Source organism: Canis lupus, chromosome 5 (assembly GCF_011100685.1).
Source record: "Canis lupus familiaris isolate Mischka breed German Shepherd chromosome 5, alternate assembly UU_Cfam_GSD_1.0, whole genome shotgun sequence".
In the NCBI taxonomy this organism is placed as follows: domain Eukaryota; kingdom Metazoa; phylum Chordata; class Mammalia; order Carnivora; family Canidae; genus Canis; species Canis lupus.
Window position 1 is genome coordinate 35,976,208 of NC_049226.1, and position 21,395 is coordinate 35,997,602.

Genomic DNA, 21,395 nt, shown 5'->3' on the forward strand with positions numbered 1-21,395 from the left:
AACTGTGACTTCTTCTTCTCTCTCTGCCTCCTTTGCAGCTGCTAGACATAGCAGGGAAACTTCTGGAAAGACCGCTGGTGGCACAGGATGCCTCTGAAAAATACCTGCTGCTCATCCACATGTTCATCAAAGACTTGGATACAGTGAGGGCAATCTACAGTCAGCGTGTCCAGGAAGAGGCCGAACTTGGTAGGTTTGCTGCCAGCGGATATGAATGGGGCAGTTGTGATGCCTGGAAGGGTGCAACTCACTCCTCTTGTATCTGTTAAATGGCCAAGATGGACCCATGATATCCTCCTGGAAAAGAAAGCAAGACATTCTTGCTTGGCATCTCAGACCATCTTGGGTAATTGTAGAATTCACTGAACTGAGCATTTCCCTGTCTCTGGGGCTGAGATTGGCCCAGAGCAGTCAAGTCCTAACTGCTTCTGGTTGAGACCCGAGCATAATGTACCAGTTGACCCTTGGTCATTGCTGCCATACTGCTTAGTCTCTGACATACCACAATAACATGCCCCAGAAAAGTTTCTGATCCCCTCCAACACTATATCAGCCATGCCTTTGGAGGGAGGAGCTGTCAGGCGCCCGACCAAGGGTGCTATCATACCAAGGTGTGATTTTTCCATTCTTTAAAAAAGATTTTACTTATTTATCCATGAGAGACACAGAGAGAGGCAGAAACATAGGCAGAGGGAGAAGCAGGCTCCCTGTGGGGAGCCTGATATAGGACTCAATCCCAGGATCCCAGGACATAATGTGATGTTAGTGGCTTAAATAAAACAACACCCATCTTTTGGCTCATAATTCTGTAGGTCAGAGCCCAGCTTGATGGAGCTTTTTTCCCATTCTGAGTGCTCAGGGTTGAAATCAAAGTGTCAGTCAGGCCAAATTCTCATCAGGAGGCTTTGGGGGAGAAAATCCACCTTCCAGCTTATTTTGTTGGGGGAATTCAGTTCTTTGTGACAGTAGGCCTGAGATTTGCAATTCCTTGATGGCTGCCAGCTGGGGGGACCATTTAGTGACCAGATATGTGGCAAGGCTGTGTGGCTGCCTCCATCCTCAAGCCAGTAGTGGCACCCCGAATCCTTCTTATGCTTGCTTCCCATCCCTGACTTCTGTTTCCTGCAACCAGAGAAATAGTCTGCTTTTAGAGGACTCACCTGATGAAGTCAGGCCCACCCAGGATCATTTCCCTTTTGCCATCTAACATAACATTGTCACAGGAGTGATTTCTCATTGTAGCCAGGTTCCTCACACACTAATAAGAAGAGGATTATGTATGCATGAGGGTCGTTGGTGTCATCATAGAATTTTGCCTATCGTGGAGGCTAGGGAGAAAGTAACTGTAATAGATCTGTGTTGAGTGTAAGACAACAGGGAGTGGTGAGGTCTGTGGCAAAATAAAGGCAGAGACAGCTATTTAGCTCTGGTTGCTAGTTAGAAGCAGTGGCTTGTTCTCACCAAATCTTTCAGCTGAGGAAGGAAGGAAGGAAGGAAGGAAGGAAGGAAGGAAGGAAGGAAGGAAGGAAGGAAGGAGAAAAGAAAGGAAGGAAGGATGAAATCAAGAAATCTATCTAATACTTGTTCAACCATGACAACTAATTATGAGCCAGGAAGCCAATTTTATGGGCCAAAGTCAGACTATCCAGACTGTGCCAACTCTGGTCTTGTGGCTCACAGTCCATGCAGCCAGTCTTATTCATAATTGCAGTGAATTCTCCTAGAAATCCTGGAAATTAAGCAGGGAAGATATTATCCCCACTTTATAGGTGAAAAAAACCTGAGACCCAGAGAGATTAAGTTCTCTGTTGAAGGTCATGTTTTCAACCCTGAATGTACAATGGAACTTCTCCCAATGAGATCAAGACCTGAGCTGAGATCACAAGTCAGACGTTTAACCAACTGAGCCACCTAGGTGCTCCCTTTCACTCTGGTATTACATACATTTAAAAGTATGAGTGACCAGGCCCTGCCCAGACCAATTAAATCAGAAAGGTGAAGGCAGGGTCCAAGCATCAGTATTTTTTTTTAAGATTTTATTTATTTATTTGACAGAGAGAGAGTGAGAGAGAGAGCTCAAGTGGGAGAGGGAGAAGCAGGCTCCCCACTGAGCAGGAAGCCAGATGCAGGACTCCATCCTAGGACCCTGGCATAATGCCCTGAGCAAAGGCAGGCGCCCAAGCACTGAGCCACCCAGGTGCTCCTAAGCATCAGTAGTTTTAAGGAGCCCCCAGGGGCTACTGCTGTGCGGCAGGTGGAAAGTCAGTGGCGTGGAGTCAGACAGCCAGTGAGCAGCAGAGCCGGGCTGGGAACACCTGTCCTCCGCCCCCATGCAGTGTTCTGCCCAAGGTCACTCCTTGCTCACACGGTGATCTCCCCGGAGCCCCCATCTCAGTGTGAGCCCAGGGTGACATTAGCACATGGAGACAGGACTGGGGAGGTAACTGGGGGGAGGTGTTCCTGGGCGGGGCCTGGCTCATTTGGGCTGTGCTGTGCCCCGCCAGGGTTCTCCTCCACGCACAAGAACATGCCAGCCATGGCCGGGGGTCTCCACTGGGCGCAGGAGCTGAGGCAGCGCATCCAGGGTCCCTCCACCAACTTCAGACGCCTTGCACATCCGTGAGTAACTGGTCCCTGAGAGGCAGTTTTGTCTTGGGCTTTAGCTCCTGCTCTGGATTTTGAGTGTTGGAGACACGCAACTCACTTACCTTGGGCCTGAAAATCCTCTTCATCTCTCTCCAGCATCTCAGCCCGCTTGGGCTGTTTATACAGAATATCGGAGATGGTCCTCACAGCTCTGGAGGCTGAGAAGTTCCCAGATTTCAATGCAGGCAGATTCGGTGTCTGAGGAGGGCCCGCCCTCCTCAGTGTCTTCTCACTGGTCCTCATAGGATAGGAGGTGCAGGGGACCCCGGTGGGGCCTCTTCTTATTCCCTGCAAATCCCTTCGTGAGGACTCCACTCTCTTGGCCTGGTTAGGCCCTCTGAAAGGCCCTGCCTCCTAATCCTATCCCATTGCACGTTAGGATTTCAACATGTGAATTTTGGGGTAAGAGGGCACAAACATTCCGTAGAGAGATTGATACATTTGGACCGATTGGAGGCCCCTTGGTGTTAAATGAAGCTTAAAGGATGGCCAGCTGCCTCTTCTTGCTCCATGAGATTTGTTTCTATAGGTACGTTAGTTAGGGGCTTTCAAGCAGTGGGGCTCGACCAACATATCTCCTCTGACACAGTGTTGCCTGGCTCCTAAGGTTGCTGGAAAATAATGAAGCCCAGAGTTTCCTACAGCATGGTGCAAGGACTTTGCCTATTAGAGTACCTTGGGCTCCTGTTAAATGCTGATTCCCAGGCTTCGTCTCCCACTGCACAGAATCCGAATCTATGAACCTGCTTCCTTAGCAGGCTCCCTCCTGCAGTTCCAACAGTTGACCAGGTTTGGAAACCATTGGCCTACCACTCAGCTGAACCTAGAAGCCAAGCCAGGTCAAGGCACCTTGGCAGCTAGATGCGAGGGAGAGCTGTCTGCAGGATCTGTTCAGGATGCTTCAAGGAAGGGCAGTCTTTCAGTGACCCCTCTTTTGTTCTTTTTTTTTTTTTTTAAATATTTTATTTTTTTCAAGAGAGAGACACACACACACACACACACAGAGGCAGAGACATAGGCAGAGGGCAAAGCAGTTTCCCTGTGGGGAGCCCGATGTAGGACTTGATGCCAGGATTCTGGGATCATGCCCTGAGCTGAAGACAGATGCTCAGCCACTGAGCCACCCTCGTCTTTCAAATCTTCTTTCTAAAGAACCTCGTGGAGGGCTCTCAGCTTTGGCAAACCAAACAGAAAAATTAGCGTTGAGACACGGGCTTTACAGGTGTTCTGGCCTTAGGTGGGGGCGTTAGAGCCCCTCTGGCCCAGGTGGTAAGACTGAAGTCTTTCAGAGGCTGCTGGGAAGATGATGCAAGACAGCCAGGATGTGGTCCAGCAGGGGTCCCCACACCCCATCCAGGGCTGCCCAGCAGGAAAGCAGGCTCAGTGTGAATAATCTCCTGACTCCAAGAGAAGCTGAAAATCACGATGTGTATGAAAGTGGCCAACTTCAGAATTAGCAAGTACCTCACCTTTCCCCAAACTCCACACAGGTCAAATACACAGGCCTGCTGATCTGGTCTGAGCTAGCTGAGCTCTTTGTTTTGCAGAGGAAGAAACTCAGAGAAGCAAATGAGGTGATAGGCCTACAGCCCCAGAGAGAGCCCAGAAGGAACTGGAACATTCCAGGGCTCAGGAGTCCCAGCCCAGAGCCCTTTCCAGGGAGTCCCCAGCCACAGAGGCTTGGCCCCAAGTACTGCTGAGCCCCCATCTTCTTAACCTGCCCGTGGATGTGGGCTGTCCCAGGGGAGGGGCATGATCTTGGGCAAGGGGCTCTCTGGCTGCAGCTGTTCCCCAAGAGGGAGGCAGCTGCGCTTTGTCAGCAGCCAGCATCGATGGCCAAGGGAGATGGGAAGTGGTAAGAGGGCCTGGGCCTGGAGGGGGGATCTGATTGACATTCCAAAGCGTCCTCTCCAGCTCCCCCCAAAAGTCCCCTTTGTTTAAAAATGAATTCACGTTTGTACTGTACCCTATATTATACAGCTGATTTAAGCCCAGATTTTTTTTTTTTTTCTACAAAGTTTTAGTTTCCATTTGGTCCAGGGCTTGGGCGAGGGCTCCAGGGTGGTTAAAAGCTGCCTAGTAGCTGCAGGGAGAGGTAGGCTCCTGCCGAAGTCCTGACACCACGGGGATGCCAGAGGGGTCCGGGAGGCAAGTCTCGTCCTGCTGGAGAGTGAGCCAGCCTTTGGCACAGGAGGAGCCACCTGCCCAGCCCAGTCTGGGTGCATCAAGTGCCCACCATCTTCTTGAGTTTCACCTGCTCCTCTAGGAAGTTGTTCTTCAGGACTCACGAGGAGCGGAGAGGAAGTCTGATGGGCAGAGCCCAGGGCCAGCAGACCCAGAGGGACCTGGTTCAGGTTCTCGTCCACCTCCCTGGCAGCCTCCACGGCACCACAGGTTTTACCCTTCCCATCGGGGATGGCTCCTGCGTGTTCTAGAAGAGGCGCAGCTAAGGCGTGGCTTTTGCAACTTCAAGAGATGCTGGACACTCTTGAGCATTCTTGGCCAAGTAGCAGAAGTGGCCCAGCTCTCCAGAGCTACATCACTGCAGTAGACATAGAAGCCTGGAAGGAGGGAGGCGAAGGAGGTCTGCAGGTGCAGGCTGACCACGTGGAGTACTTCTGATGAACCCGGGAGCTTGTGGTTGGTGCTGGCGGGTCTGCAGGCAGGAGGTGGCTGAGAGGATGGTTCAAAGTTTGCGGCTGGGCAAGAGGTAGGAGGGTGGTGGGGAGGCCGGAAGGAGGTGTGGCGCGGGGTCTGTTCCCTGCACACACTGCTGAAGCAGAAGATAGATCTTGGGCGGGGGGCACAGGGCCCACTACCTAGACAGAGTTTTTATGGTGCTGTAATGCATTCCCTTCCTTATGATTTTCTTACCGTTTTTTTCTCTTTACTTTATCATAAGAATGCACTATATAAGGCAATAATGTAGGAAATATGTGTTCATTGACTCTTTACATTATAGGAAGGCTTCCAGTCAACAGTAGTTAAGTTTTTAGGGAGTTACAGTTAACATGCGGATTTCTGCTGGCATGGGGGTTGGTGTCTCTGAAGCACCCCTCTCCCCAACAGGTTGTTGAAGGTCAACTGTATATACAAACTGGCTACTTTCCTTACCACGAAGAGAAGTAGAACCTATGGGAAGTATGCACTTACTCCTGTGACCTATCAAACTTTCAGGCAACCGGCACGGGGCCCAGTGTGAAAAACCGCTCTCCCCTCTGGCCTCATTCTCCAAGAAACAAAACTGAGATCTAGGGTTAGGAGGTTTGCAGAAGTCCCACAGCTCGTGAGGGGAAGACTGGGATGGGGGGAGGGAGGGCACCCACCTAGTCCGAAGCCCTTTCCACGTCTCTTTGCTGCCTCGACAGGTGCATCTGCTCATTCACCAGGAAAGGGAACTAAGCAAGTAGAGGGGGGAAAACCTACCAGGAAATCCAATGCTTACTCTGCGTACCTGAGGGTTTATACCGTAAGCTCAAGAGACCTGATGAAGAAACCTTGTTGGTAAAGACCAAGTGGGTGTTTTAAAGTCTTTGCAAAAAGCTGCCTCACTTTGCCGGCAGAACACACACAAAACAGACCCTCCAACACAGTTCGTGTGAAGGCTCTGAAAGTGGCAGCTGCTTCAATTCTCCTGGAGGCTGGTCTCTTCATTTTGGGTTGCAGAGGAGCATCGAAACCAGGTAGTGGTGTGGGTAATGGGCCTCCAGCTGGACTCAGCTTCTGTTCCTCTGTGGCTCCCAGCATCCCCGCCGGAGCCTCTGAGTGTGTGTTGTGTGTGTATGCACATGTGTGCATCGGTGTGCTCACATTTGGGGGCACAAGAGGTGAGAGAGGAACCTTGTATAGACATGTCAATGAGTAGGAGGTCTTGTCATCACGTGTCCTAGAAGGATTTCAGGGAAGGAGAAAGATACACATACATGTTATATATGTATGTTTATAACATACACATGTATGTGCATACACTACTATATATGTATATACACACATATATAAAACATTGTTTAATGTTATATAGTTTTGTTATGAGGCATAATGTTATATGCAGTTTTTTTCCCCGAAATACAGAAAGCTGCATCTAGAATTTTCTTCTCATATCTCAGTTTCCCTTTTATTTAGATTTTGGAAGGACTTCGCTTCCTCACACTGGACTGGCTGGGCTAGGGGTGGGGGGTAGCTGTGTCCTGCTCTCCCTGCACCCCCCCCCCCGGGGCGGGGGGCGGGGGGGGGGGGGGGTGTGGTGAGGCGAGCATTTCAGGAACTGCAGCTGCCCTCTGGTGGCCGGTGGGTGATGTTCTTGAGGAAGGAGGTAGGCTCCTTTAGGGGCCTTTGGAAACCCGCCCCCAAAACCATTCAGTCTCTTTCCAGGCTGCAGTTTGTTACTTAGATGGTTATGTTGGCTTCTTCTAAACTGGTGCCGTTTCTTGTTCTCTTTTGTGGGGACAGTTGCATGGAATCTGCCGAAGGAAAGCGAATGACCCAGAAATATGAAGATATGCTCTCGTTGCTGGAAAAGTAAGTGGCTTCTGGGGTTGCATTGTTCTGCAAATGGCACGCCCCCCACCCTGTGAGGCCTTTTGTGGCTCCGGGTTTGTGCAGCAAAAACCCGGAGGCCCCCCTCCCCCCCCCCAACACACACACACACACACACACACACACACACACACACACACACACGGCTGCCAAATGCCACTCTCTGTCTTATGATGTAACTGCAATGCCTGTGATTACAGCGCTTCTGGGGTCACCAACCCAGGGTCTGGGGAGGAGATGCAGCTCCGTTCTAGTTACAGACACTTTCCAGGCTGGTTTTGTGAGGAGCGTGAACTTGGCAGAGCTGGAGGAAGTAGGGCGCTCCTCATGGCGTGGGGCTCAGTGTCACGGAAAATCACAGCAGCTGCTCGCTGAGCAGAAAGCAACAGTTGGTGCTGCAGAAAGAGGAGATGAGTTTTATAAATATGTCCTGTGTCCTCTGACACAGAAATGGTAAGAATGACAATTTGCCATTTGCATGGGCTCAGAGCTGTTCCTGCTCTAAAGCCACAGTTAAGTCTTCTGTGGGTACAGGTTCTACTGCCCCATGGTTAGCAAATCCCAGATCCGATGATGCTGGCACATCCTCTGGCTGGGGGGCCTCTTAGGGTCTCCCCCCAACTCTCATCTCTTCCTCGTGGCTTTTGCCTCCCTCTCCAGCCTTGACCTCTGCCCCCTGTGGTCTCAGGTGTCCCCAGATCACAGTCCACCCTTTCCTACCTCTGCCCAGGGCTGTGCTGTTGTTTCTACTGGGAGCATTCATTTCCCTTTCACTGTCCTACCTCTCCTGGTCCTCTGACACTCCATCAAAGCTCAGTGTGGCCCCTCTTCCATGAAGCCTTCCTAGTGTTCTTCTCATCATGCACTCACCCCTGCCATGAGAGGCCTCATGCCCGGTACATCTCTCCAGGATTGTACTCCTGTATTTTCTGCTTACCTGTGCTCCAACACATTAGCTGCATTTACCATGGGGTGTTATTCCCCATGTTATCCCTCAAGCCCAACACATGGTAGGCATCCAGTCAGTGTTTAATGACTGAGCAAGGGACGTCTTGAGCTGCATGAAGATTAGCATGAGAGCAAATCTTAGCCAGTAAGTTCTTCCAGGATTTAATGAGAGTGGTCACAACTCCCCTTCTGCCCTGAAAAGATTGCTTGGAGCCTTTCTTTCTGCTCTCCTGTCATTTAAGCTGTGCCACCTTTCGAAATGAGGTGCTACCTGCAGGTGATGTGTCTGGCTGAGTTATTGACTTAAGAATGGATTCAGGAAGGGGCACCTGGGTGGCCCCAAGTGTCTGCCTTTGGCTCAGGTCATAATCTTAGGATCCTGAGTGAATGCTGTGTCAGGCTCCCTGCTCAGCGGAGAATCTGCTTCTCCCTCTCCCTCTGCTCTTCCCAACCCCTCCACTCATGCTTTCTTTCTTGCTCCCTTTTAAATAAATAAACAAAAATCTAAAAAAGAAAAGAAAAAAGAATGGATTCAGGTATTTTACCAATAATATCTTCAGCTCATGATATACACATGTGTATGTACGTACTTAGATACCTGGGTTGCATATTTGTTAAGATATCTCTGTCTTCAATTGGTCGTTGCTGGGTGCTGGAAGGGTGCATAACAGGTGGCTGTTGTCTCTGGTTCTCACAGGTACGAGGCAAGACTTTATGAGGACTGGTGTCAGACAGTGTCAGAGAAGTCCCAATACAACCTTTCCCGGCCACTTCTGAAACGTGACCCTGAGACAAAGCAGATCACTGTCAACTTTAGCCCCCAGGTAAATCAGGGGGCAGAAAATTCCTTTTGGGCTCCTCAAGAGACTCATTGAACTCCACTGATCTCCAAGGCAAAGGGGCTTTTTATAAGAATATAGAAGGTGCTGAAAAGAATTTCTACCCTGGATCTCCTCCCGGGGAATGAATCCTGAGGTGTGGTGTTTTCTTAGGTTGTCTAATGTCCACATTATTCTCCATGATTGGCCAATAAATTTGCATTGATTTTGCACAACAGAATATAATTGAAAAAAAACATTTTTTTTACCTTTCATTTGTGTGGTAATAGCTTTATTATGAACTTGGCTTCAGGCACAAAGTTAGACTGGCAGTTACACTCAAGATGAACTCATCTGCAAGTTTCAATATCCTCTTCTAAATATGCACTGTTTGAAATTCCAGAAGGTATATCTATACAGGAATAGATATTACTACCCATCCTTAGACAGAGGGGGTGACAGCATTACCTTTTAGTACCAAACAGAGTTGACTGTGCCTGCCTTGAATGCATGCTCCACATGAAGGCTGTTGACTAGACATGAGAAGGCCAACCAAATATAAGATCCAGTTCCTGCCCTCAAGGAACCCACCAGCTAGTTGGGAGCTGGAACCTCAACATGTAGAGATGTATCTTTATTAGATCATATATGATAAATCACACTGGAGTAGCTTTGGAAATAAAACTCTAGATTACGGATACTCAACTGAGGCAATTTTGTCCCCCTGGAAGTAATTTGCGTTGCTAAACATGGACTGAATGCCAATGGTGTAGGGTGAGTAGATTCTAAGGATGCTGCTAAACTTCCTACAACATGCAGGATGGCACCCCACAAACAGGAGATTTTGTCTGAAAATGTCAGTAGTACTGAGATTGAGAGATGCTGCTCTAGCTGATCAGAAAAGCAGAAAGTCCTTATGGACTATGGCAGCATGGAGAGCGTAAAGCTGGAGAAACATGAAAATCAAAAGCCAGCCCGCATCAGGAAGCATATGGGGAAAAAAAATGTTAAAAGTATAGGCTACAAGGAGCTAAAAGCCCTTGCCTACTCCTGTCTCAGTGGCATGTTCTCCAGGAATGCAGCAATAGAGAGCCAGAAACTGAGCTGAAGTAGTTGTAGGAACTCAGCAGCCCTCAGGATGGTATGGGGGATGGACCACTCCTCTTCTGTATACTCCAGAGCAAGTACTCTCTCTGCCCCAATGCACAGCATGTAGTGGGTGCTTTATAGGTGTTTGTAGGTAATAGGAGGCAAGGGGGGAGAGGAAAGAAGGGAAAAATGGGGAGAGGGAATTAATACCTGAATTATAAAGTGAGTTAAGGGGAGACAACCAAACATACAAGTCAAGGAAGAGCTGCAAACATCCCTTAGCTCCTGCTTGGAGCAATGTGACAATGGCAGTCCTAATAAGGATGAATAGAAACACACATATTCTAGAGGGACATGATCAGATTTGCCCCTTTGTGGCCATTATAGGAATTATATGGGTGAAAAATATTTTTTTTATAAATTATTTCTTTAAATTATTTTAAATTCCCTATCATTGGACATTTACATTATCTTCTAGTTTTATCAATCTGTATTTCATTGACTGTAGGATGCACTTTTTTTAAAACATCTTAGCATCTCTAAAAATGGCATGTGTTTATAGTTTAACATGCCATATTTTTTTTTCTTTCTTCCATAGTTGGATATGAAATAATGGTGAATCTTACTATTGAAGGCATCTTACAATGAAATAAAATACAGTAATAAATATTAAATATATATAAATTAAATATGAAAATATATAATAAAAATAAAACAAAATATAATATATAATATATAAAAATATAACATAGTAAAAATAAAATATATTATAAATGTATGTACATTTATAATATTTCAACATTGTTTTAGTTTATATCTGACCACTAGCAAAGTAGAACTTTCTCATGTGTTCATTGGCCAGTTATAGTTCTTCTTTTACAAATTGCTTATTCATGTCTTTCTCCCATTTTGGAGTGGAAATACTCTCTTTTCCTCTGAATTTGTTAGAATATTTGGGAAATATTTGTCAGCTATTACAAAATCTGTTGCATATGTGTTTTGTTTTGTTTTTGTTTTTTACCAGTTGAGGTGTGCCATTTTATTATGTGAATGATATTTCATACTTATAAATTTTATCTTTTATTTCCTATTGTATGTTTAGAAGGGCCTTCTCCACCTCAATATTATATAAGTAGCCTCCAGGCTTTAATTGTTTTTGTTTTCAGTTTTTACATTTAAATTTTTAATATCTACCTTGAGCTGATTTCAAAATAAACTAGGAGGCCTAGGTCCTGCCAAATGGTTAGCATTTGCCTAAACCCTGAGGAGAATTGGCTGGGCAGTAGTGAAGCACTGGTCTGGAACCACTGCAAGGGGAGCTAGGAGCCCAGATGTCCCTGCAGAGGTCAGGAAAGGGGAGTGGAAGGAGAGGGGGGCAGAATCTATGGCCTGGTATCTGTTTTGTCGCACCTACCTATATATACTAGTCCTCATAGGTTCAGAGGTAAAAGGATAAATAAAAGGGGGTGGGGCATCGGGGTGGCTCAGTCAGTTAAGCATCTAACTCTTGATTTCTGCTCAGGTCATAATCTCAGGGTTGTGGGATCAATCCCTGCATCAGGCTCTGCATATAGTGCAGAGTCTGCTTATTCTTCTCCCTCTGCTCCTCCCTGACTCTCTCTCTCTCTGTCTCTCTTTCAATTAAAATTAAAAAGTATAAACAAAGAATGAAGACCAGGATGCCTAAAAACCCAGATGAAAGCTCCTTTTTCCATTGGACCACATCTGCTTGGCCTCTCATTTGTGTACTTCCACTCAACGTAGCACCCACAGATGTTCCGAGAGGTGCGGGTACTTCCATTTCTCATATGTTAAGACACAAAGATACACCAATGCAGGCTTATGGAAGTGAAGGGCTATTTCAGATGATCATATCTGATGATCCCAAGTTGTACAATGGGGCATCGCCTCTCAATTGTCAGTGTCTCTTGTGCTTGTGACCTGGTTGGGGAGACTACCAGGAGTCTGAGTTCGAGGCTTCTCAGGCACGGGGCTGGCCCAGACCAGGTGATTCCCCTCCCGCACTCCTTCGCTCCTCCATGGGAACTAACAGACTCTGTCAGCACGAACCCATCATTGTGTCAGTCATATACCCAAAAGCATCAAGGTAGCCCTGTTTTGTCTCTGAGGCCACCTTTCTGCAGTTGCTCTTTGGGGTTTACGCACTCGATGATTGTTGCTGCCTCTGAGTCCTCTTCCTTCTGCCTAAAACTCAAATTTCCTTCTCTAGATTTGCAAAAGAGGTAGAAGCAAAAGTTAAGAAGGGCCCCATAAGGAGCTTGGGGGCCCCGGGATTTTCCTATCTTTGACTGGTGATTGCTGTTTTTCATGGCCACTGACCACAGCCACATAATGTGGATTCTCCTTTCCAGCTGATTTCCGTGCTGAAGGAAATGAGTTATCTTGAACCCAGGCAGAAGCAGCATGTTCCTGAGACAGCAGCAGTCTTGTTCTCCTCCAGGGAATTCTATCGGCAGCTTGTGGCTAAGTTGGAGCTGATGGCAAATTGGTACAATAAAATTGTGAAAACTCTTATAGAGGTGGAATTTCCCTTAGTGGAGGAAGAGCTGCAGGGTATCGACCTCCACCTAAGAGCTGCAGAGGAGACTCTGAGCTGGAAAACAGAAGGTAACAGGGCACCGCCTGGAATCCAGGGGAGGGAGGGAGGTCAGGGGTTAAGATCCTGATAAAGTTGATAGAACCATGAATGATCCCCCTCCAGTCTGGTTTTTGTTTGAAACACAAGCCTACCCTCTCAGACACACACTCAAAGCAGAGAAGACAAGAAGGGTAGTATTCCTTTTCTTCCTTCTCTTTTGGATATGATTGGTAGATTTAGAAAATCTTGCCACCATGTGCTGCAGGAGGCTCAGAGGTCGCATGACACCTCCCGTGGTCTCCAGCATATGTTGGGCACACTGTGAATGAGGGCTTTTACTATATTATGAGTTACTTTTCTTCACTAGACTGTAGACATCTTTTTTTATTTATTTGAGAGTTACTCATTTGAGAGACAGTGTGAGTAGCGGGAAGGGTAGAGGGTTCAAGAAGAGAATCTCAAGTGGACTCCCTGCTGAGCATGGAGCCCAGTGGGGGACTCAATCCCATGACCCATCATGACCTGAGCTAAAATCAAGAGTCAGATGCTTAACTGACTGAGCCACCCAGGCACCCCTAAACTTTAGACCTCTTAAATGAGGGTACTATGCATTTAATTCTCATATATCCTCTAATTCAGTACTAATTTCATTGATGGATTAACATTTGTAGGATACTGTGTGATGGACTCGGGGGGAATATGGGATATGAGGTGTATGAGACATGGCTCCTACCCTCAAAGAGCTCACACTTAGTTGGGACCACAGACATGTACAACTGTAAATTGTGCAAGACAGGCTGTGATAAAAAGCTATCATAGAGTTAAAAATAAAGCATGAGGAATCACAGGGGAGGGAGATTAATTTTCCCTTGAACTCAAAAGAGTTGAAGTTTCAAAAGAAAGTTATGGTCAACTCAGAAGTCTTAGAATGTCATAGTGAGTTAGAACTGTATGTTATATACAAGAGGGAACAGCATTTTCAACATTTAATAAAGCAAAAGTGCTTAGAAAAATAAGGTTCATTAACCCAAATGAAATCATCATGGTGTACTGGTTATGCCCCAGCAACTGTGCCAACTTTTGTGCACTGGTTTGGTAAGCATTACCTCTTTGTTTCTTTCCCTCCTTTATGAGGGTTATGATAAGCATGGGCTGTTCAACCTACCCAGGTAAAAGTCTTTTAAAACCTACAAATATTAAATCCTTACCTTTTCTAGCAATTAGACCTTTAGCTATTTCTATTAATTTTGTTTCTTTGGGGGCACAGGCATCTGGGATTATGTCATTCAAATCACTGATAGCATCCGTGATCTCGAACAAAGAATTCAGAAGGCTAAAGACAATGTGGAAGAGATTCAAAACATCATTAAAACATGGGTGTCTCCAATATTTAAAAGAAAAGATGGAAAAAGGGAATGCCTTCTTTCCATGGATGATCAGCATGATCAGCTGGAAAAATACTACAATCTCATCAAAGAATCTGGACTTCAGATTCATGCCCTTGTTCAGGTAATAACCAGCCTCTCAGATATACATACCATTGGCCAAGGGGGAGCATCCGGAAGTGTGTTTGGGTGCAAGAAGTGATTTGAAAACTAAGACAATCAACAGAGGTTGTGCCTTCTACCTTCAGGGATGCTAACAGATAGGGAGAGAGGAAAGGCACATTCTGGTATCAGTATGTCAAAATTAATACTGTCTTAATGGTGATCCCGCATGACTTAAGTCCCACACCAAACCTCAAGGAGAGAGAAGGCCATGCCCAGTACCAAACCCTAAATTATCTTCTATACTAACCAGCCCCGACTTGCTCCACACAGCCCATGTGAACCCCCAGCAGCACCTCCGTAACCTGGCTCTATACGCCTGAGGAGATGAAAGATGACCGTGGCCTCTCTACCTGCCTTTGTAAAGAGAATAAACAGTGCGGGCGGCTGTACTTCCTGCAGGAAGGCTCTGCCCTGTGTTATGATCAGGGCAGCTTCGTGTCTGCCATCAAAGACCAGACCATGGAAGGGAGCTATAAGTGGCCACCAGCTTCAGCTCTACTCCAGCTGCCCTACATGGGCCAGTTCTGGCAGGTTGATCTCACGCACAAAATCAGTAATGAGTCACAGATGCTATCTGGGATTGTCTATGGTTTGAAGCAAGCAACGTATTGTACTTTTGACTTTGTTAATTTTATTTATCTGCTTTCTAGTTCATTGATTTCTATTCTTTGTTCTTTATCCTTTCTTTCCTTAATTTGGGGTCATGATGCTCACCTATTCATGGGGACAGCCTCCAAGGACAGAAACTTAGGGTATAGATTTTGAGCCTTTCTTCTTCTTTTTGAATACAAGCATTTGACATAATTTTCCCTATGAGCTCTGCTCTAGTTGCATTCCAGAAATTTTGTGCACCTCATTTCCATTGTCATTCAGTCTTAATTTTTTTTTTTTTTTTTTTGCTTGTGACTCATGCTCTAACTCAGTGGTTGTTTAGAAGTGCATTGTTTGATTTTCACTTGTTTGGGGCTCTTCTGGCTAGCTTGATGAAATTGGCATCGAGTTCAGTCCAATTGTGTTCAGAGAAAATACTCTCTAAGATCTGAATTATTTGGAATACACCAATACTTGTTCCAACACCTAGAATACTATCCACCTTATTGCATGTTCCTTGTCCACTTGACAATTTGTTTATTCTTCCATTGTTGGGTATAGTGTCCCATAAATACCAGTTAGTTCAAAGTGGTTGATAGTATTGTGCAGATCTTCTGGATGGTTTCTGAGTTTTTTGCCCCTTTAGTCTCCCAATTACTGAAGATAGAGGGTTAAAATCTCTGCCTGTGACTCTGGATGATTTGTCTAAGACTTTAGTGTGGTCAGAGCTTTCATCAAGTGTTTGATGCTCCTTTGTTTCTTTTTCAAAATAATTTGTTTATTTGGAGGGGGAGGGGCAGAGGAAGAGGGAGAGTGGGAGGGTCTTAAGCAGACTCTGTGCTGAGCTGGATCCCTATGTGGGGCTTGATCTCATGACCCTGAGATCAGGACCTGAGTTGAAACCAAGAGTCAGACACTTCACCGACTGAGCCATCCAAGTGTCCCTGGACACTTTTTTAGTACGAACACACTTATAATTATTTGAACTTCCTGAGGAATTGACTACTTCATTCTTATGAAATTGACTTTTTATTTCTCATAATACTCCCTTGACCTGTTAATACTGTAGTCTTGCCTTCCAGATTCACCATTCCTACTTTGCACTGCCCATCTTCCCACCCTTTTACACTCAACCTGTTGGTTTCTTTGGAATCAAATTTCTTCTCTTGTAGACAATATAGTAGAGACTTACATCCCTAACAACTCTGCCTATTAACTGGAATGTTTAGACTATTACATTTAATGTAATTATGCTGTGATTGGATTTACCTAACCATCTCGCCATTTCCTATTTGCTTCATGTCTGTTTTGCTTTTCTGTTCTTCCCTTCCTACCATCTTGTTGTTAACTATTTTAAAAATATTCTATTCTACTTTTTTTAAGATTATTTATTTATTCATTCATTCATACATTCATGAGAGACAGAGAGAGGCAGAAACATAGAAAAGGGAGAAGCAGGCTCCTTGCAGGGAGCCCAATGCAGGACTCAATCCCCAGACCCTGGGATCACAACTAGAGCGAAAGGCAGACGCTCAACCACTGAGCCACCCAGGTGTTCCTATACTAATTTCTCAATTGGCATTCCATCATGTTGCATAGTCATCCCATCCATTTACAGTGGTCATTCTGGACTTTAGTATGTTTCAACTTAGAGTTTTGCTGTGAAATATAGGAACCTAGCCACCCTATGGTTCAGTTCAAGCCCCCCTGCAACTTTTGTACTGTTGAGTGTACATGCGTGTTAAGTAAATCCCACAATAAATCCCAGGCCTTGCAGAGTATTATATGTTTTTGTTTTAGAAACTCAAGAAAAAGGGGCACCTGGGTGGCTCAGTCGGTTAAGTGACCAACTCTTGATTTCAGCTCAGGTCAGGATCTCAGGGTCCTGGGTTGGAGCTCCAAGTCAGGCTCTATGCTCAACAGGAAGCCTGCTTTAGAATTCTCTCCCTCTCTCCCTGTCCCTCCCCCACTCTCTCTCTCTCTCTTTAAAATAAATAAATAAATCTTTTAAAAAATAAAAAAAAAAAACTCAAGAAAAGGTATTTATAGTATTTTATATTCACCCACATACTCCCCATTTCCAAACTTGTTTTTTCTTTTCTGAAAAGCTGACTTCCCACTTGTGGTCGTTTCTCTGCAGCCTGAAGAACTCCCTTTAGCTTTTCTTACAGATCCAGTTTGCCAATGACACATTCTCTCAGTTTTTGTTTCTCTGAAATGTCCTTATTTCACTTTTTTTTTTGAAGGATAGTTTCATTGGATATAGAAATCAGCATAGACAGTTTTATTTCTCTTACAAAAATTATTTCCTTGTCTCCTCCTCCCCTCCAATGTTTCTGAGAAGCCAGCCCTAATTTGTTTCTTTGTTCCTCTATATGTAATGTATTGTTTCTCTCAGACTGCTTTTAATAGATTCTTTTTTTCTAGTCTTTGTGTTTTTGTTTGTTTGTTTGTTTTCTGTCTCACTGAGATGTGCCTGAATCAGTTTGCTTTCTGTTCACCCAGCTCAGAGTTTGTGAGCTTTTTGAACCTATTTTTCATCAAATTTGAGGAGTTTTTAAATCAAATTATGACATTCTTGACTGCTAATTCCAACATCTATTTTATTTTCGGAGTCTTTTTTTTTTAATGTTGATGTGACAACAGTTTATTTTTCTCTCACATAAGATAAGTCTGAGGAAGATACATTCCAGGATTGGTAGGGCAGTTATTTGCTAAGTCTGTTCTTGGTGATTATTTCCTCTCTTAGTTAAATATCATGCTTTCCTGCTTCTTTGTATGTCTAGTAATTTTTTATGCTATGTTCTAGTCATATTGGATACCGCTTTAGAACTGAGTTGTTATTTCCTTTAAAGAGGTTGTGTTGTTTGGCAGACAATGCCATGTTACCAGGCAAGGGTAGGAGGGAGGGAAGGAGAGGGGGAGGGAACACACATGTGCCCCTTTATGTTTATGTTTTCTTTTTTCTCTCTTTTTTTTTAAAGATTTTATTTTATTTATTCATGAGAGAAAGAGAGAGAGAGAGGCAGAGACTTAGGCAGAGGGAGAAGCAGGCTCTCTGAAGGAGCCTGATGTAGGACTCAACTACTCAACCTACTGGTGGATCAGCTTGTTCCTGTAGAGGCTCAATTTTAAGCTTTGTGAGGGTGGTTCTAAGGAGGCCTTACTCTAGGGCAGTTCTAACCTCCAAAGCATAGTGTTTCTGGGGTCTTGGCACGATTCCTAGGTTATCTATAAAGTCTTTCATAATTTTTTTAAAGATTTTATTTACTTATTTGAGAGAGAGAGCACAAGCAGAGGGAGCGGGAGAGGGAGAAGGGGACTCCCCCCTGAGCAGGGAGCCTAATGCAGCACTTGATCCCAAGACCATGGGATCATGACCTGAGCTGAAGGCAGAGGCTTAACCAACTGAACCACCCGGGCACCCCTATTATTTCTGATAGAATCACAAACATTGTCCAGTGTTGTATGACCACATGATCTCTGTGCAGCTTACCACAACTGTTCTCTGCCAAGCCTTACAGAATCTGTTTTAAGGATATACAGCTTAATATTCAAAGATTCAAGGAGACTGCACAGTCTCCATAGTCCTGAACACTCTAGTCGCTGGGTTTTTTGTTTGTTTGTTTGTTTTGTTTTGTTTTGTTTTCTGCCCAGCAGGAAGGATGCTATCATCATGGTCCACTTCCCTGAGCTGAGGTTTGGAAAGTGCCTCCAGGTAGAAAGCTAGGTGGTTGTGAAGCTCACCATGAGGATTTCCCTTCCCTAAAGGATCACATCACTGTGCTCTTGTTCTTTAGCTGCCCCGGAAGAATTGTTCTTCTATCCAATCCTATAGTTGTGTGTAGCAGAAGGGTAGGTCTGATCTCATTGCTGTCTTGGCTACAATCAGAAACTTGACCCACTTATTCTTAGTTCACAGAAATTCCAACATTTTTGCTCCTTAGACCATCACTGATCTAAGGTGAAAAGTCAAAATATGGAGATAGCCATCTACGAGTGTGACATTAGGGGGGAGATAAAACAATGATACAGGCAGTCATAAAAACTAAATGTCTTAAAAAATAAAGAAGCAAACAGACCTACGCACTTAATAACATCCGAGAGCAACTCTATACTGTCACCATGCTATGATTTGCATGATGATAGGCTTTAAATCATTGAGAAAATCTTATATCTGCTGAGGAAACAAAGGGGTATATAATGCATTTTAGAAATTTTAGAGTTTTGTCACATAAAGACAGGATCATGAGATTCTTTTTTTTTAATCTAGGGGGGGTTTATACATGGTAATGTCTGTAGAGGTAATTTATGAGTGGCCTAAAAAATTACTTCTGCAAAGTAGTTACCACTTTCTTTGAAGATATGGGATAAATGGAAAGTTGATGTCAGAAGGCTTGATAATGAAAATGGTGATGAGTAAGTGGGATGTGTGTGTGTCCATGCCATGTTACCAGATGAGGGTAGTAGGGAGGGAGGGAGAGGGGGAGGGGACACACATGTGTCCCTTTATGTGTATGTTTTCTTTTTTTCTCTTTTTTAAAATATTTTATTTTATTTATTTATTCATTAGAGACAGAGAGAGAGAGAGAGAGAGAGGCAGAGACATGGGCAGAGGGAGAAGCAGGCTCTCTGAAGGAGCCTGATGTAGGACTCAAATTTGGACCCCGGGATCATACCCTGAATCAAAGGCAGGTGCTCAACCGCTGAGCCACCCAGGTGTCCCTTTTCTCTCTCTTCAGAAAGGGAAAGAAGAGGAGAGGAAGAGGGAGTGGGAAAGAAAGAATCTTAGGCAGGTTCCATGCCTAGGACAGAACCCAATGTGGGGCTCGATCTCAACCCAAAGATCATGACCTGAGCTGAAGTCAAGAGTCAGATGCTCAACCAGCTGAGTCATCCAGGGGTCCCCTAGGTATACGCATCTTCTAAGTCACTCAATATGATGGTTTTTAATAGTAAATGCCCCAAACAAAACACTCCAGCTCATTTCTAAAGACTAGCTTGGAAAGACTATACTTGTTTGAACCCCGAATTTCTTACATGCCTTGAATCCTAAAGCCCTTTCCCCATAGTGTCCCTTCCTCTCTCTGCCCTAACTTCTGCCTTGATATAGCTTCTTCCACAGCACATCCATCAACACTTATAAATCACACCCTGTGGCCCATTTTTCCTGGGAAAGTGGTCTGTCACCATCCTCTTTTCTTGGGGATGGGATGAGACTCTATATTCCCTTCATGGATCAACTCTGTTCCTTTCAATCAGTGGTCATACCCATTAGACAGAATGGACTTGATATATGTGTAATAGCAAACTTTTCACAAGAATGCTTTTTTTCCCCCCACAGTGTTATTTTTATTCCCATTAATGACAATTAGACCAGGCTTTCCATATTATTAAACATGGTTTAAATCCATTCTTCTTTCTTTTGTAGGAAAACCTAGGTCTGTTTGTGGCAGACCCAACCTCTAATATCTGGAAGACTTACGTTAACTACATCGATGAGATGTTGCTGGATGGGTTTTTTCTTGCTATTGAGTGCTCCCTCAAGTACCTCCTGGAAAACACTGGTATTTACTGGCTTATGGATGTGCATTATCCCTGAGAAGATAATAATACCACCTGTTGAATAACAGTGGAGTGTGACCAAGTGCCTAGTGACTTTTCCCAAAATGTTGTGGATATTTTATGAATTGTATATAGTAAAATAGCCAAGGTGTTGAGTTTCTAAATTGTTGCCAGAGGAAAGATGTCTCTCTGTCTAAAACTCAGGTGGTACGCCAGGCTCTAAGATAGTGAGGCCCATAGCAACAGCAAAAACATAAATGCCAATTTAATCTAAATAAAGTTTCAGTAAAGAGGATGAAGCCCAGTTAGTAATGGCGGCTTCATCCAGACTTGGTTCATGGCAATGAGAGGGGGACATTCTGTGCCTTCAAGCCTAATGTTCTCTATTTCTAAAGCCTTTTGAGAACACAGGGAGGTTGTAGTCGCCAGGTTAACAGAAGTTTTTCTGTGTGGAAAAAAGAGTCAGGCAAGCTGTGGATGAGGTCACTGTCACAAGGAACAGGAATGCTAAGAAGGTCATGGGCATTCTCTGGAGCTGTTTAAAAAAATAGCTTTAAATTGTGCTGGATAAACCGAGTTGAGGTACACAGGGCCGACCTTGGCTAGTAAGTGATGGGATGGAAAGAACAGAAGGGTTCAGGCAAAATTTGAATTAAATCTTCACATTCTGGTAGATTCTGAGGAGTTTAGTAAGCATTGCATTGAAGAATTCATCAAAATGGAAAGGCAGGGTGAATAGTTGGAAGCCAGAGGATGAAGGTGGGGATGAGACTTTAAGACGTCAAGTCCAACCTGAGAGAAGAAAGAAAATCCAGTGGTAAAATGGGTAGGTCAAGATCCATGTCCAGATACCCAGCCCCAATAAGAGGCTATGTGCAGGCGCCTGGGCTGAGAATAGAGGGAAGCAAGGCTCAGTGCTGGGTGTAGTGAAAGTGGGCAAACCCCACGTGGTCTCGGTAGATGGGGTCACTGAGATCAGAGGCATGGTCTTTGTTTTCAAGGTTGAAGGGTGCTCCAAATCAAGGAGATTAGGCAGCAGGAAACAGGCTCAGG

The 21,395-nt window shown here is 44.9% G+C and overlaps 1 protein-coding gene across 1 annotated transcript in view; it reads left to right on the forward strand.

The window, feature by feature from the left end:
* The window catches only part of DNAH9 (dynein axonemal heavy chain 9), a 330,059-nt gene that overhangs the window by 33,682 nt on the left and 274,982 nt on the right, over positions 1-21,395 (forward strand). Inside the window, exons 9-15 of the mRNA XM_038536892.1 lie at positions 39-189; positions 2,505-2,619; positions 7,096-7,164; positions 8,828-8,954; positions 12,410-12,665; positions 13,904-14,145; positions 20,209-20,344. Coding sequence (XP_038392820.1) covers positions 39-189; positions 2,505-2,619; positions 7,096-7,164; positions 8,828-8,954; positions 12,410-12,665; positions 13,904-14,145; positions 20,209-20,344 — 1,096 coding nt within the window. The remainder of the gene's footprint in view (positions 1-38; positions 190-2,504; positions 2,620-7,095; positions 7,165-8,827; positions 8,955-12,409; positions 12,666-13,903; positions 14,146-20,208; positions 20,345-21,395) is intronic.